Source organism: Pezoporus wallicus, unplaced genomic scaffold, assembly GCF_028554395.1.
Source record: "Pezoporus wallicus isolate ANWC-B61680 ecotype Strahan unplaced genomic scaffold, APGP_CSIRO_Pwel_v1 contig_4161, whole genome shotgun sequence".
Lineage (NCBI taxonomy): Eukaryota > Metazoa > Chordata > Aves > Psittaciformes > Psittacidae > Pezoporus > Pezoporus wallicus.
Window position 1 is genome coordinate 3108152 of NW_026639584.1, and position 13829 is coordinate 3121980.

Genomic DNA, 13829 nt, shown 5'->3' on the forward strand with positions numbered 1-13829 from the left:
TATTATGATTACCCATAAATGGATTGGCTACCAGGTTGTAGATTCAAAAGAACCCATCATTCCTCAATAGCCTGTCTTGACTGTAGAACACATACTTTGCCCACTATTATCTCAACTGTTTTCTTAAAACACCAGTTTATATATTTTTGAAAGGTGAATGTGCAGATTATTTTCTTAGGTCCTTTTAAGATAGAATCTTGCAATTGTATTTTTGCTGTATCCAGTTATTTCCTGTTCTCACACAGTAAGATGCAATCCACTCCTTACATTCCTGAAACCAAAAATACACCTCACTTAAATACCTACCATAAGCACTGCTGGATCTAAACCCCCACTTTCCACTATTCTTTTGTTTACATTTCTGCTGGGGGGAGGAAAAAAAAACCATTAAAACATATGCACATTTTAAAAGTGATAATTCTGAGACCAAGTTTTGCCCCCACAAGCATTCATACTAGTTTCTTTGTGCTTAAAACAGAAAACAAGCAGGTATTCTGCAAGACAGTGGTTGTCCAGATGTCAGTTGGAGAGTAAGTCCCTCTCTCAGAATCCAGCAGAGTATCCAAGGGAAACTGAGTTTAGTCTAGCTTTCCTTCTAAAATGTCATCTTCTCCCATGCTTCAGTGAGGTACTTGCTTTGAGTGGGAACCCACCAGCTTAATAGCAGCCCCCTCACCAACTCCTTGAACAATAGCAAGGAGGCATGAAAAGGAATGCCAAATGGACTGTATGTTTCTCTGTTATGGATTGAAAACAGGTTTTTGCACAAGACTCCTGCCTTCTCAGCAGCATGTTGCTTGGAACCCAAGCAATGGGGAATGAGAAGCAGGTTGTTTAGCTGTGGACCTAGACCTCTTCCATGCAGACACATAATCTGATCTTCTCTTCTGAGGTGATGTTTTTATATATTCAGATATTGCAACTTCATATACCAGGACCAGGCTGATCTTCAAACTTTTCTGTGCTGTTTATGTGGAGAGCCACCAGGCTTCAATGAAGACCATACATAGTCACTATTTATCATCATCAGAACATAGTCACTATTTATCATCATCAGAACATAATAATGACTGTAAGTACATCTTTCATTACCTCCACAGTTTATGTTTAAAGCATACTTTTAATGAAACTTAGAATTGATAGTGTTTCTGCTCCTCCAAAAGCAGAGCCACTGAAGTCTAAATGTTACTTTCACATCATCTTTGCTTTGTCACATCTAATGCTTAAAAGAAAATTTTCAGTACACTCAAAGAACAGTGGGGAAAGAAAACCAGAGTTTATTTATTTTTTTATTAGTATAGGCAGTGTGGTTAAGCAGCAGCTGCAGGCAGCTTCAAAGATACTAAAAGCCACATTAACCACAGTGATGTTCAGAGACTGCTAAAGCTACATTAGTACATTTTCCCATGCAAGTATGCCTTGACAGGACATGTTGAACAATCATTTGTATGCTATGGATAAATACTAGCCATTTCCACTTTCTGAGAAGTACTGGACTAGAAGTGGAAAATACTTGATCAGTGGTTGTTGAATTAAAGCTTTGTGAGTAGGAGTAAGTTTTAGAAGTCTTTTTTTTTTTCTTTTCAGATGTTCCTCACAAAGATGAGGAAAAACATGATAGGAAACACAAAGAAATAAAATGGCACAATCTACACAGCACGGCATCCAAATAAGCCCACCAGGTTCCATCATCTCTGATGCCTTCACCACCTCTGTGAATCAACACTTAACTAAACTGCTACTAGCAGAATGCCATCAGATTAATAAAGCTTATTATTTCTGTGTCCACTACAGTACACTCAAGATACCAGTGTCTTTTTCTCTTGCCACTGACTAAATATATCAGTTCCATGATGTAATGAACCAGCGTACTATTCTCCTCCAGATAGAATGGAAACATAAACCAATGTACTTGCACATGCTCCAGAATCAGTACACCTATTAAAACATCTGCTTTCTCAGTCATGTGGCTCACATATTTTCATTGCTCAGAAGCTGATTTTTTTCAACATTTGAAATTCTGCACTCACCCCATAATAATTGTGAATCAAACAAATAATAAATACATTAAAAACCTGCACACCCTGCTTGCCTGCTCTACTGCAGATCTCTTTGAAACAATCATCTGTAACACCCTTTCCTACCTTCCTCAACTATTCTTTAGCACAGAATTATAGTTGGTTTAGACTTTTATGTTAGATTTATAAAACACCACTAGAAACACAAAACTTCTCACTTGCAGCATAAATTAGAATTCAAACCAACTCTTTCAGAGATAAAAGCTCTACATTTGCTTAGTTTCCCAGAAAACAAAGTCACGGTATATTAAAAATACCCCTAAACTTGCTGCTTGTAATAAGGAATTATCAAAACAATTTTTAAGAAGAAAGCAGAACCTTCAAGCCCAAGTGTTCAGTCCATGCAGAAGATTTCAATTTAGAAGGTGGTGAACAAGGATAAAACAAATAATTTGCTAAGGCTGGTCGAGGCTGACTGGGTAAACATGGAAAGAAAACGTGTTGCCTGCACTGTAGTCCTGATTTGCTTGGCATTTCACATATGCTGTCTCAAAAGCCCATTTTGAGTTTTATTTCAGTCAGTCCAAAACATCATCTAAAAAAAAAAAAAAGTTAGTAAGGAGATGCAATATAATGAACTATAATATGATAATCATGGTTTGGATTTCTGTCAAGTTTCTTGGAGTGTAAATGAGCATTTATCACAAATTTGCCCAAAACTAATAATTTACGCTCATTTCCGCAACAAGACAGACAAGACAGACATGATTCTCTTTCATTCAGCTCTTTGTTAACTCTGATTAATTACTTCACTTCCAAATTTCATTAGAAACACATTCATCTTTTCTAGGTAGCAACAACTGATATGCTGCATCTTGAAGTCTCATATTGAAAAACTGAACATCTGCCCATTCCTTACATTCTACTGACCTCTAGAGACTGTATGTATATATGTATAGCACATATACATTATTTATGTGCATGTACACATACTAGAGCAATGTCATACTAGATTGACTTCAGAAAAATCTGTAGGCAGTATTTGATGCTACAGTTTTTATTTAAACCACAAACTGTTCTTAGAAACATTGTCTTTCCTATGTTTTCTAGACATGAAAAACCTCTTGCTATTTTTTCCCCTTTCTTTTCTGTGTCCTTCCAACCCAAACACAGCACAGCCTCCTTTATCTTTAACGTACAGAACTAAGCTACAAGTATGAATGTAAATACTGAGATATTCCAGGTTTCATTTAAGCATGAATGCCTGCCAGGAAGGGAGTGCCACAAACCCAGAAGCTCCCAGCTACTGAAAGATAGGCGTTATTGCATGTAGGGAGAGAAGACAAGTCTCTCACAACTCAGTATCAACAATTCCTCTCCCCACCAAATGAGAACACCTTCCAACAGCCTCCTTGTCTCCATTTTGCTGCCAGGGAAAAAGCTGTACAAAAGCCTGGCTGGGTTTGACATTTAGATCGGACAGAAAGGGCTGAAGGAGTTGAATTTGTCAACTAAACCCTGTTCAAAATAGACATTAATCCAATAATAAAGAGAAATTAGGGGAACAGAAAAGACTATGTGACTCTATAACAATATTAGCATAACTGACATTGTTATGAACCATTACTTGGTAATACTTTGTGGTCAAGTGTAACAAAAAACCGTTACCACAAATACAAAATTAATGTGAAATTTTCACGGCACATTTTCCAACTGAAAATACTTTGTATCCAGTTTCACAGTAAAATGCCCAGAAAAGATGAAGGGGCTTCCTAATACTGCTAATGTTCTATAGAGAAGGACCACTCTTAAGATGCTTTCATGTTTCATATCTTTTCACATTTCTATGATTCTACATGACTTTGTCCTTTAGAATCTCATGGACAAAGGGAAGTTTAGGAAGAATATCTGGTTATTTTGGGGGTAGGGGGTGGGGGAGGAATGACAAAGCTTTTTATGCAACATTTTACACTGTTATAACCACATTGCACATGATAAGAGATATAAACTATTTGTTTGGGCATCAGCTGAGCTACAGGTGGAATTCTATTAAATCAATATAAACTCCCGATAGAAACAGAACTGTGTCTTCCAAAAACTGCATGCATAGATTAAGAACTGCACTAGCTAAATATATTTCACACACTACAGCTAAACCAGAACTTAGGTCCACTACTTTAAGTTACTCAGGAGTTACTTCAACATAAATGAGGGAAAAAATGCATATCCAGGTCTCTTTCTTCAGAAGTAACATCCTTAAGATACCTTCACTGTCAAATCGTATTTCTATTTTCTTTAATTATTTTCATTCACCTTATAGCAAATTTTAATGAAACTATCACAGTGACAGAACAAATTATACAAAGGCATTTGAAAAAAGCTTCCATCATTAAATTACTATTATCTGCACTACACTTTCCTGTGTACAGACCCATGGTTTTATATTTCAGTAAATTACTGCAAACTTCTAGTCATCCATTCTTCCTGTATTCCAATAATGTGAGACTAGGCATGTATTTAAAAATGGGTTTAACTTAAAATACATATTCAGATTTATGTGTTTCTTTATAAATATATAAGCATCCTTAGATAAACCCAGAAATACAATATTGCTGCCACTGGGAAATCTGCCATTAGGCTCAACTGTGGCCAGAATTACTTACCCTATTCAGCTAGTCTGAGCTTTTCCTAGTGTACTCATAAATAGAATTCCACTACACAAGTATGCCTGCTTGTCTTTTCATGACTTTGAGAACTGAGAAATACAAAGATAAAAGTTTATTCCTTAGGGCTATATTGTGTCATAAGCCTTTAAACTGAATTTGCCAATGTTTTCAACAGGGAATTCTCTTTAGAAACTGATGACATATTACGATCTTTTAAACTAAATTATGTACCATTTCATTGAACTGACAAGTCTGAAAGTAAACTGAAATAGGGAAGGTACAAGAACATAATTCTGGTAATATTCTCTCACTGGTAACAGTCAGGCTTATTTTTCTGAATGACACAGAACTGTAAAGACATAAAAGTGCTCATAAACTTCTGGCCATGCCCAGCTGAGATGCCATGTTCAATATTGATTGAAAATTGTCTCTAAAGCCCTAGAACTTCTAAGTTTGAGCATAAAAACACAAAACTGTTCAGTAAATATGTATAAGCATTAGTGTTTCCTAAGCCACACACAGACAGATTTCACTCCTTCCACATACAAAGCATGCGGCCAGTTTTTTGAAGGTTAAAGGAATTGCCTCCGTATGTGAACAGTTGTAGGCATGCAGAAATTCAACAATAAATTAAGGGAGCAGAACATTAAGGAAAACCCCTACTGGCAATAGCACATGTGTGTGAGAAAAAAAAAGCATCAACCTAAAGCTTGTCAGAATAAAGTAAATTTGGTGTTCACACCCTCCAAGCCCCATCAAAATACTAAACCTGAACTGCAATAAATAATCTCCAATGCAGAGGACTTGGGAGATGATTTCAGAGATCTGCCAAATTTTTTCTCTCTGTATTTTCTCCAATTATAAGCTGAAGCTGAATTTTCCTCACACAGGAAGTAGCAAACTGAATAATACCATGATGCTATGTATTATAAAAGTCAGTTAAATTTTTAATTACACAACCTGAAATCTCTTCTCATAAACATGTTCAACTAATTCTTGGTTTTCATTTTTTTATTTAAGGTACAAATAGGTACAAACCAGGTGAATGCAGAGAGATCACATTTTTATTACGACCAGCCCAAGTTTTGCATGTTAATCCTACTTGACATGAAAACCTAGGATTAAAAAGCCAACACAACACTCATTACTGGCTTGAATTTGAAATCAGTTCTGGTTGATGATCACCTCCAAAAATAAATATTCCCACAGATAGAGGTCAGTGGTTGCCTGAAATTGCTTCAGTTAGTGCCTGTATACTGGGATCCTCCATCCTTTGGGACTGTTTTATCATTTGACCAGATTAATTAATAAGCCAGTAGTTTTAGCACAGGCCATCTCAGCTTCCTATCCATGCATTTGCCATTAGTTACTCTAGAATTTATTGATCTGAGACTCATCACAGGATTTCTCTCAGAACGTAAGCACAGAAGATGGTAACTCACAATTGTTCATAGCTAAAAAATACAATATAAATAAAAAATATAAAATGCACAAATAAAAAAATGAACATACAAATCAAGAAATAGAATGGATTTTTGCTATTATGTTAGGTGTTCATTTGGTAAGCTCTTACTATTCTCAGAGGAAAGCAGCTTCACTGCATTGGAATTCTAATGTTGATGTTGCATGCATTTCACTTCTTAATTTATAATTAAACATATATATTTTGTGAAGGCACAAAAAAAAAAACCAAACCCAAATAAACCAACAGACTTTCAGGGACACTCTTTCTGCCCTTCCTCTGAGAAGGCATGTATTTGAAACAATCTTAATACTACTGATAGAATATTAAAAGTGGTAAGAGAAAACTAAAAGCCTTAAAAGGCAGTTGTCTCTCCATGTGCCTCATTTCAGTGCATGTATTTCTTCAGATTGAACAGACCTAGGATCACAATGTAAAAAATTATTGCTCTCATATAATTAAACTACCAACAGCCTGTATAACCACTTGCTTTTGAGATTTTTCTTTGGATTTTGTAATCCCACTGCATTTCTTTTCCTCTATGAAGTAATCCTTCCTTTGCTCTTCAGCAACATCTACTGGAACATCAGTAAAATGCTACTATTTCTATTAATCACCCATTTAACATCTAGTAGGGCAGAGTTAGCAAATGCCAAAAGGAAAGATAAACGATCCACAATTGAGAACCTGCAATCTGGGCTCAAAGAGATCAAGTTAGCTTGTCTTTAACCTTCTAGTTTCCTGCCATTTCATAAGAAGCAATTTCTTTGTGACTAATTTATACCAAAAGTCATCTACCATTTACACTTACACATACTTTAAGTCATAAATACCATTTAAAGTACCATATTACATCCAGGACTTCCATTTTTGTCAGGCAAGTTACTCAATTTCATTTTGATCCAACGTGGTTTTAAATAGATCTGAAGCATACAAAGAGCTTGAAAAAATGCATAGGAACCTTTTTGAAGGTGAGAGAGGCACAATGGCAATTCCAATGCCAAATAATAAACAAGTTCAGCAAAACTACAGTTAAAAAGTAAAAATGTCCAATATGAATCAGTGAAACAGTTACAAGTTCTTTTGTCTGATTTTAAGTCCTCAGAAAAAAAACCTGTCCCTTTAGTTGAGGCTTAATATGTACACCACTGAAGGTAAAGGAGTAATGTGCAAAGTCCCTCTGCACCGATGGGAGACAACGCTTCCCAGGGGCTTGATCCCTTTCAGCTGTGTAGTGGCTTCTGCCTATTTTGTAAAATCAGCTACTGCAACTGTACACAAAGCACTGCCACTGGATTCTGCAAGGTACATAGCACCCTGCATCTGTACGTCTACATGCAGGACTCAAGTCATTAGGGTAAACTGGTATAAAGACAAAAGTTCTCAAGCAAACATGATTTCCACCTGCACTACGTTCATTTGTAGGTCTGCAACACTAAAACCTACCCATCACTGTTTACTCTACAACAGCTTATAAAGTTCGCTTTCCACAGCCCTGCTTTCAGAGACTGTTAACTAGTACTCTACTTTTACAAATAACTGATCACTGCAATATTATTTGCTTTCCCTTAAATCCCTAATAATGGTCTAACTATCCTTGACTGCTTGTTCACTTTCCTGTATGACAATGAAATTTAGAACATCACTGCTGCTCAGAAATTTTTCCTACTATTTGGCGTCTCAGTTTGCTCATACGGAGGGCAACTGTAAAATGTAAGAGCAGAAATGTGGGGAGAGAAAAAAAGGCACCAAAGCCAGTGAAGACCACAAACAGAAGTCCCAGCAGCTAAATATTCCAGTTGTGAATAAAAAGCACTTGATGAAATGTAACATTTAAAAAGTAATTAAAATTCTTTTGCTTTGGTAATCCCTATAGAACCTCAATGTATTTTTATAGCGAATAAAAGGGAATGTTTCCCCAAACCACAAACACTTTCAGCTATACAATTTTATGTTATCACAAGACTTAAGTTCATAAGCTTTGCCTGATAAATTAGCTCCTCTCAATAACTGTTAAACAGAAAGCCCTTTATTGTGATCCAAGTGCACTTGTGGACAGCACTTTCAGAGTTAACTCCGTTTGACAACTGACATAAATCCATTATTCTAATTTGGTGATTGTTTTACTAAACACAGATGCATTTTATGAGTTTTAGTCACGTATTTCATTCAGGATGCTACTTAATCTCAATTTACAAAACATAAACACAAAATAGGTTTTACAGTATGTCTGAAAGGGTATAGCCATTCATCCGATGAAATGCCAGGCAAATAAACCATATTCTCCTAGACCCAAACTCAGTGTTAAGATTTTTACCTTAGTCAATAAACAGTAAATAAGTACTATTAATTTTTAGTTCAGCTGTTGCAGCCAAACTGCAGAATGCAAGCTCCCCGAGGCTTGTAAGACTCTAAAGCTTTTCTTTTATTGAGATTTCAGCACTGAATGTACCCTTAAGCAAAGTCCAGCTTTTACAAAAGCTGGTTCTCTGATTTATTTTGATACACAGAGAAAAAGGGAGGGAAAGAATCATTCAGTGTGAATACAGCATCCTCACAACCCCATTTCTAATTCAAATTATAGCACATACTTTACATTTTAAACAAAAGGAATCTGATACAACACGGATGCTGCCTCTTGCTGCAGTTGCTTGCCTCAGTTACAAAATGCTGAAAATCTACCGCTCTGACCAAGCCACTCCATAAAACATTCGGATTCAGGCACTTCTTACCTGCCTCAGTTGAAGGCTTCCTTCCCTTGTTAGCAGTATGAAGCATCCTCTAGCCTTCCCAATCTTCACCACCAGCCTCAAATTGCACAGCTAAGTCCCTTTTTTGCAAGAAAACGCTTATTGAAAGTGATTAGTTTTTGTTGTCCCTTTAAAGTCCCTCCTGCGGGAAAGAGCAGGGGAACGATGTGACGCCACCTTTTAATCTTTTGCAAGAGTGAAAAGGCAGAAAAGGAGCGCTCGATCAAACTGAGCTTCACACATGACTAAAACTCGCCTGAGAGGCTGCAAGCTCTGGCTAAAGCACCACTAGGCGTAAGTGTAAGAACAGAGAAGAGGGGAGAGTCAATGAAATGTGACAACGTATGTGCATCAAAGACAGGAAAAGAGGGAGAGAACAATAAGAGAGAGATCGAGACAGCAATGAGAGAAAGAGAAAGAATGAGAATGTGAGGGAGAATAAGCATGAAGAAAAGACAGGAGAGTTTTGAAGCAAAGAATTCACAGAATAAAGCCAAAGTGTCTGGCAGCTTCTGTTTTTATCTCAGTGAGCATGACATACTGCCTCTCTCATTTAGCAACACACTCTTGTCTCTTCCAGGTTTGAAAACTGAGATAATCACAATGTGTGCCTGGTTTTGCCTGATTGGCATACTTGTGTGCAGTATACCTGAGATTCCCCTCAACCATCTTCGAGAGATGCATTTATGTGCAATGAAGTTCATATATTCATTAGGAAAGACGCCTTCCCCCACCCCCAAACCTCAGGAGCTGCTAATTTCCTCACCAATTTACAATATAGTTTCACTGGCAGATGGAATTCTACTTATAACTACTAACAAACTGCCGCTGATAAACAAATGACTGAACAAATGTTTAATGTTGATAACTGAGTTTTCATAGCAACAAAACATATTAGCATTGATAAATGCATGTTTAAAACAAAAAGGTATTATGGACACTTTCTTCTGTTTGTCTTCTTGTTTCTATATGAAGCTGCACTAAGGAGTAGAAGAAAAAATGCGACCCACAAGTTAGATTTTAAAGGAACCCATGAGAGATCCAATCACATTTCAAATTGTTTAAAAAAAGGCTATTAGGAGCTAAAAACTACATTTAAAATTTTATATTCAATTATGAGTTCCTACTCATTTAGAAAAGGTTCACATGTAACTCCTCAGACAAGTAGGGTTCATTTCCACACAAGATGTGGGGGGTGGTGGTGAGGGAGGGTTGTTTGTATTGGTGATAGGATTTTCTAACAGCATACAGCGTCTGTAACATTAGGACAGCTTCTGTAATTTGCTTTATTTATACATTTTACCTTTTTAAGGTAAAGGCAATCAGACTTTTAGCCAACTGGCAATTGGTCAGCTGGCCAAAAGGCGTAACACTGGTCTGCAGAACCAGTACAAGTCCACAATCAGCCTTGGATATTACATGGAGATAGAAGGTTAAGAGAGCAGCAGGAACATAAACAAATTGGCAAAAAAACATATTTTCTCTCTGCAGCAGCATCCCACTTGGGCCTCCCACTGGATCCCAGCATCTCAACTCTTATTAAGGAAAGCGGAGGACTATGTCAGTGGCATAAGATTCTGGAAATCTGGATCTAGATCTCAACTGTAGAGCATATTGGATAATGCAAATCACACAGGGCTACATTTAGGCATCCATGTTTTACGGTACCCAGCTAGTATATAAAAAAGAAGTTTCAATAGCTCTACATAACTTGGTATCTTTTTCTGTCAGGATTTCCCATTCCAGAGAGGACGTTATGAATACGAGTTCACGAGTGATTATCAGGGAATCAGTGGCCAACTTCAACACTGAGTACCTATATGTGATTGTGCAAGAAATTTCACAAGAATTGATGTTTTTCTGTGAATGTTATCCCCCAGAATGTCCCCACAAACCATCATATTAAGCTCTGAGCAGCTAGAATCTAGTTTTCATATTTGTAAAGTAAAACTTGCAAAACAACTCTAAGCTTGCAAACTCTTTACCCCACACTTACTGCTAAATATGTGCTTGCTTCAGTGTTTCACCTCTTTTTTTTTTGTCCCCTGGGGGTTAGCAATACATTTGCATAAATATGGACCCATTAAAATCAAGATTCTCACTAATCTTCTTGAGCAACCTTCAGTAGATGAGCTAAGAGTAAAATTTACCACAAGGAAAAAAATATTCAAAAGAACACTGAGCTTTTAAACCTCTCTCCGTATGTGTATCAATACAGCATTAGCCTGACCTAGCAACAGAGCATTTTGTGCGACCGTTTACATCAAGTATTTCTCCTTGCTCTGTTGGTGTAAGGAATCTAATCGAAACAGTGTAGCTGCTTTAAAGGCCTCCTGTTATCTCTTCCAGACATGAAGGAAATAAACACCACCTGAAGATTCAAGGGGACAAGAGGAAGAAGGAGAAATAGAGATCCATGTGTTCAGATACTGCAATTTTTTCCAGAGTATGATTAGTAACTGCTGTAATGGAAGTCTCTAGCTACCTTTTAAAAAGAAGAATAAAAGCAAGTTTATAGCATAAGTTGCTAGAAGTTCACTCCATCTATGTGGCGTGCCCATAGGCACATGCCTACGCACACTTAAAAACCAGGAACAGGAACAATGAAGTAAGAGATCTTTCCTGGCTATTTCCCACTTCGTTTTGTGTTTCTCACTCTTATTGGTAAATTGCTTTTCTTGTGGAAGTCCTGATAAGCAGTTTCCTCCTATCTCACAATGTACTAGATTATATTGATGACAACAATTCTCAAAAACCACAAACACATATATGCCTACTTCTAGAAGTATTTATTCAGCCTCACAAGCTTATCTATACATTCACAAGGCAATCAAACCTCTGTATTTACATTCAGGGTCAACAAAACACTTGAAAGCAGGCATGCAGTTTGTTTGTTTTCATGAAGGATACGAGATTGTGTGGCTAAAACTAAGCATAAGCTCAAATACTATACTAAATAAATTCTTTTCTACAAGAATTGACCTTGTGTTTGAACTAAAAAATGTTTGGACACTGAACTGCTTGAGCCCTGACAGCTCCAGTGAGCAAAGCAAGTTATTCTCCTATGGAAGTTAAGTTATTCTATAAACCAGCCACATTTCTCTAAGACAAGCTAGGTCTCTGACAAACAGGAATGCAAAACTGTATTTTACTGCCATTAAATGTGCTTCCACTTCAGCTTGCCCAAGCAATACTCCAGTAGCACACAGGCACCACACCACAGAGCATTATAAAACAGCTACACAATGCAATGTACCAGTAATGACATTGTGTGCAGATATATAAATAACTGATTTCCAGCCCGTTTTTTATACTTGCAATGTTACAGAGAAAACAACTAATCAGAGCTTTCCCTCAATCTTACCCAAGAAAGCCAAGTCAAGTTTAATCACAGAAAACTTCTTGATCCCTTCTCTACTCTACTAGAAGTGTAGATCATTCCTCTGTCTGAGGTCTAGGTTTTCATCAGCCTGCATGCAAATGCGTACTCTATGTCTGGCACTTAAAACTTGCATAGCAATAGATCAGTGACGAACATTCAACACATTGCATTGTTTCACTGATGCTGAATCCCCCTCCCACAGCTCCCTGCTGGGAAAACACAGTGATAGTGTTATCTAGAACATGGAGCATTAGGGCAGCAAAAAATGGGGAAATCATGTGGCAAAAGACTGCAGAAGTACTCGTGCCCATTAACAGGAGTACTGGCTAGAAACACTCATTGCCTACATATCCTTTGGAGCTCAATGAAAGCATCTGGCTAGGCAAAAGAGCTAATGACCACTTCCAATATCCTTCTTTTCTACATCTAGCAAAGACTTTTTCTCTATCTAGTTGAAAAGCACGAAAAAAGAACTAATTTTTCCAACCTTTTGTTTCGGTTTCTTCTTTTTCAGACCTGTAGAAAGACTGCAAGCAGGTTTTTCTTCAGTTATATTGGTTGGTTTAATAAAACATACCACCTTTTCCCCCCACAAACCTTGCTTCAGTAATAACTTTGGATCTTTCTCTTATACCACAATCACTATAAAAGTAGAATGACACTGTGGGGCCTTTCATCCCTCCCCAAGCACCATTCTCTGGACTGCGATCTGTTCACTGCTCAGAGGAAATACAACAGAGTAGCACAAGGGCTAAAACAGAGGCAGAAAGAAAATTCTCTGTGTCTTATATTGTGTATACTTAACTTTCCAGCACTCAATTTGCAACAAGAAATGAAATTGGTACAGTAAAAGAAGTATCACAATCAGACATAATTTTACTGGTGAGAGGCACAAGTTAAAGACCTTGCCACAGGCATAAGCTCCATGTAACATCCTGGCAGAGTGAAGGAATACATGTGATGCTACTGCTGGTATGAATTATAAAACCACTTAAATACTGCTTTTTTGAGCAGAACTGAATACATGTGATAGCTCATTATAAATTAAAATTGTTTATGACCTCCATTTGGTCCAAACACTACAACCTTACTCACTATATGCATGGTTGAACAAATTTATCTGTTTGACTGCTGGTCACAGATAGAAGAAATAGCCAAGTGTCATGCAAGGGAAACAAAGAGAAAACACCAGCAGAAGCAGCTTGTCATTTGGCTCTGAGTCATAGGGATTTCTTAACGGCTACTGAAAATAATCTTTGATTTTTATCACTGTCACCTCAGTAAGTGATAATAACTAACACATCAGCTGGGTTTTGTTTATATAGTTATTTTTTAGTTTTTTCTGTTTCATAGAGTAAGTGTTAATATATTATGAAATCTGTCATTTCATGAATGAATGGAAATAAGTACTTTTGTAAATTTTGCTTGACAGAAGAACTAAATAGGAGATAATCAGTAAGTTCCTGGTTATTTTGGAATACCAACTTCAAAGCACATGCAATTCTCCCCTTTTCCCTTCCCCCATTCTATTTACCACAGAGGAATATGCAC

At 37.1% G+C, this 13829-nt stretch overlaps 1 protein-coding gene across 6 annotated transcripts in view; it reads right to left on the bottom strand.

Moving 5' to 3' along the window:
* Nucleotides 1–13829, bottom strand: part of TENM2 (teneurin transmembrane protein 2) — a 679035-nt gene that overhangs the window by 356900 nt on the left and 308306 nt on the right. For 3 of the 6 annotated variants that reach the window (XM_057415150.1, XM_057415151.1, XM_057415149.1), the window contains exon 1: nucleotides 8879–9435. The exons of 2 other annotated variants lie outside the window; for them this stretch is intronic. In XM_057415150.1, coding sequence (XP_057271133.1) covers nucleotides 8879–8924 — 46 coding nt within the window. In that variant the 5' untranslated portion in view covers nucleotides 8925–9435. Of the gene's footprint in view, nucleotides 1–8878; nucleotides 9436–13829 lie in introns of those variants that run through there. One more of the 6 variants, XM_057415152.1, reaches the window with a different exon arrangement.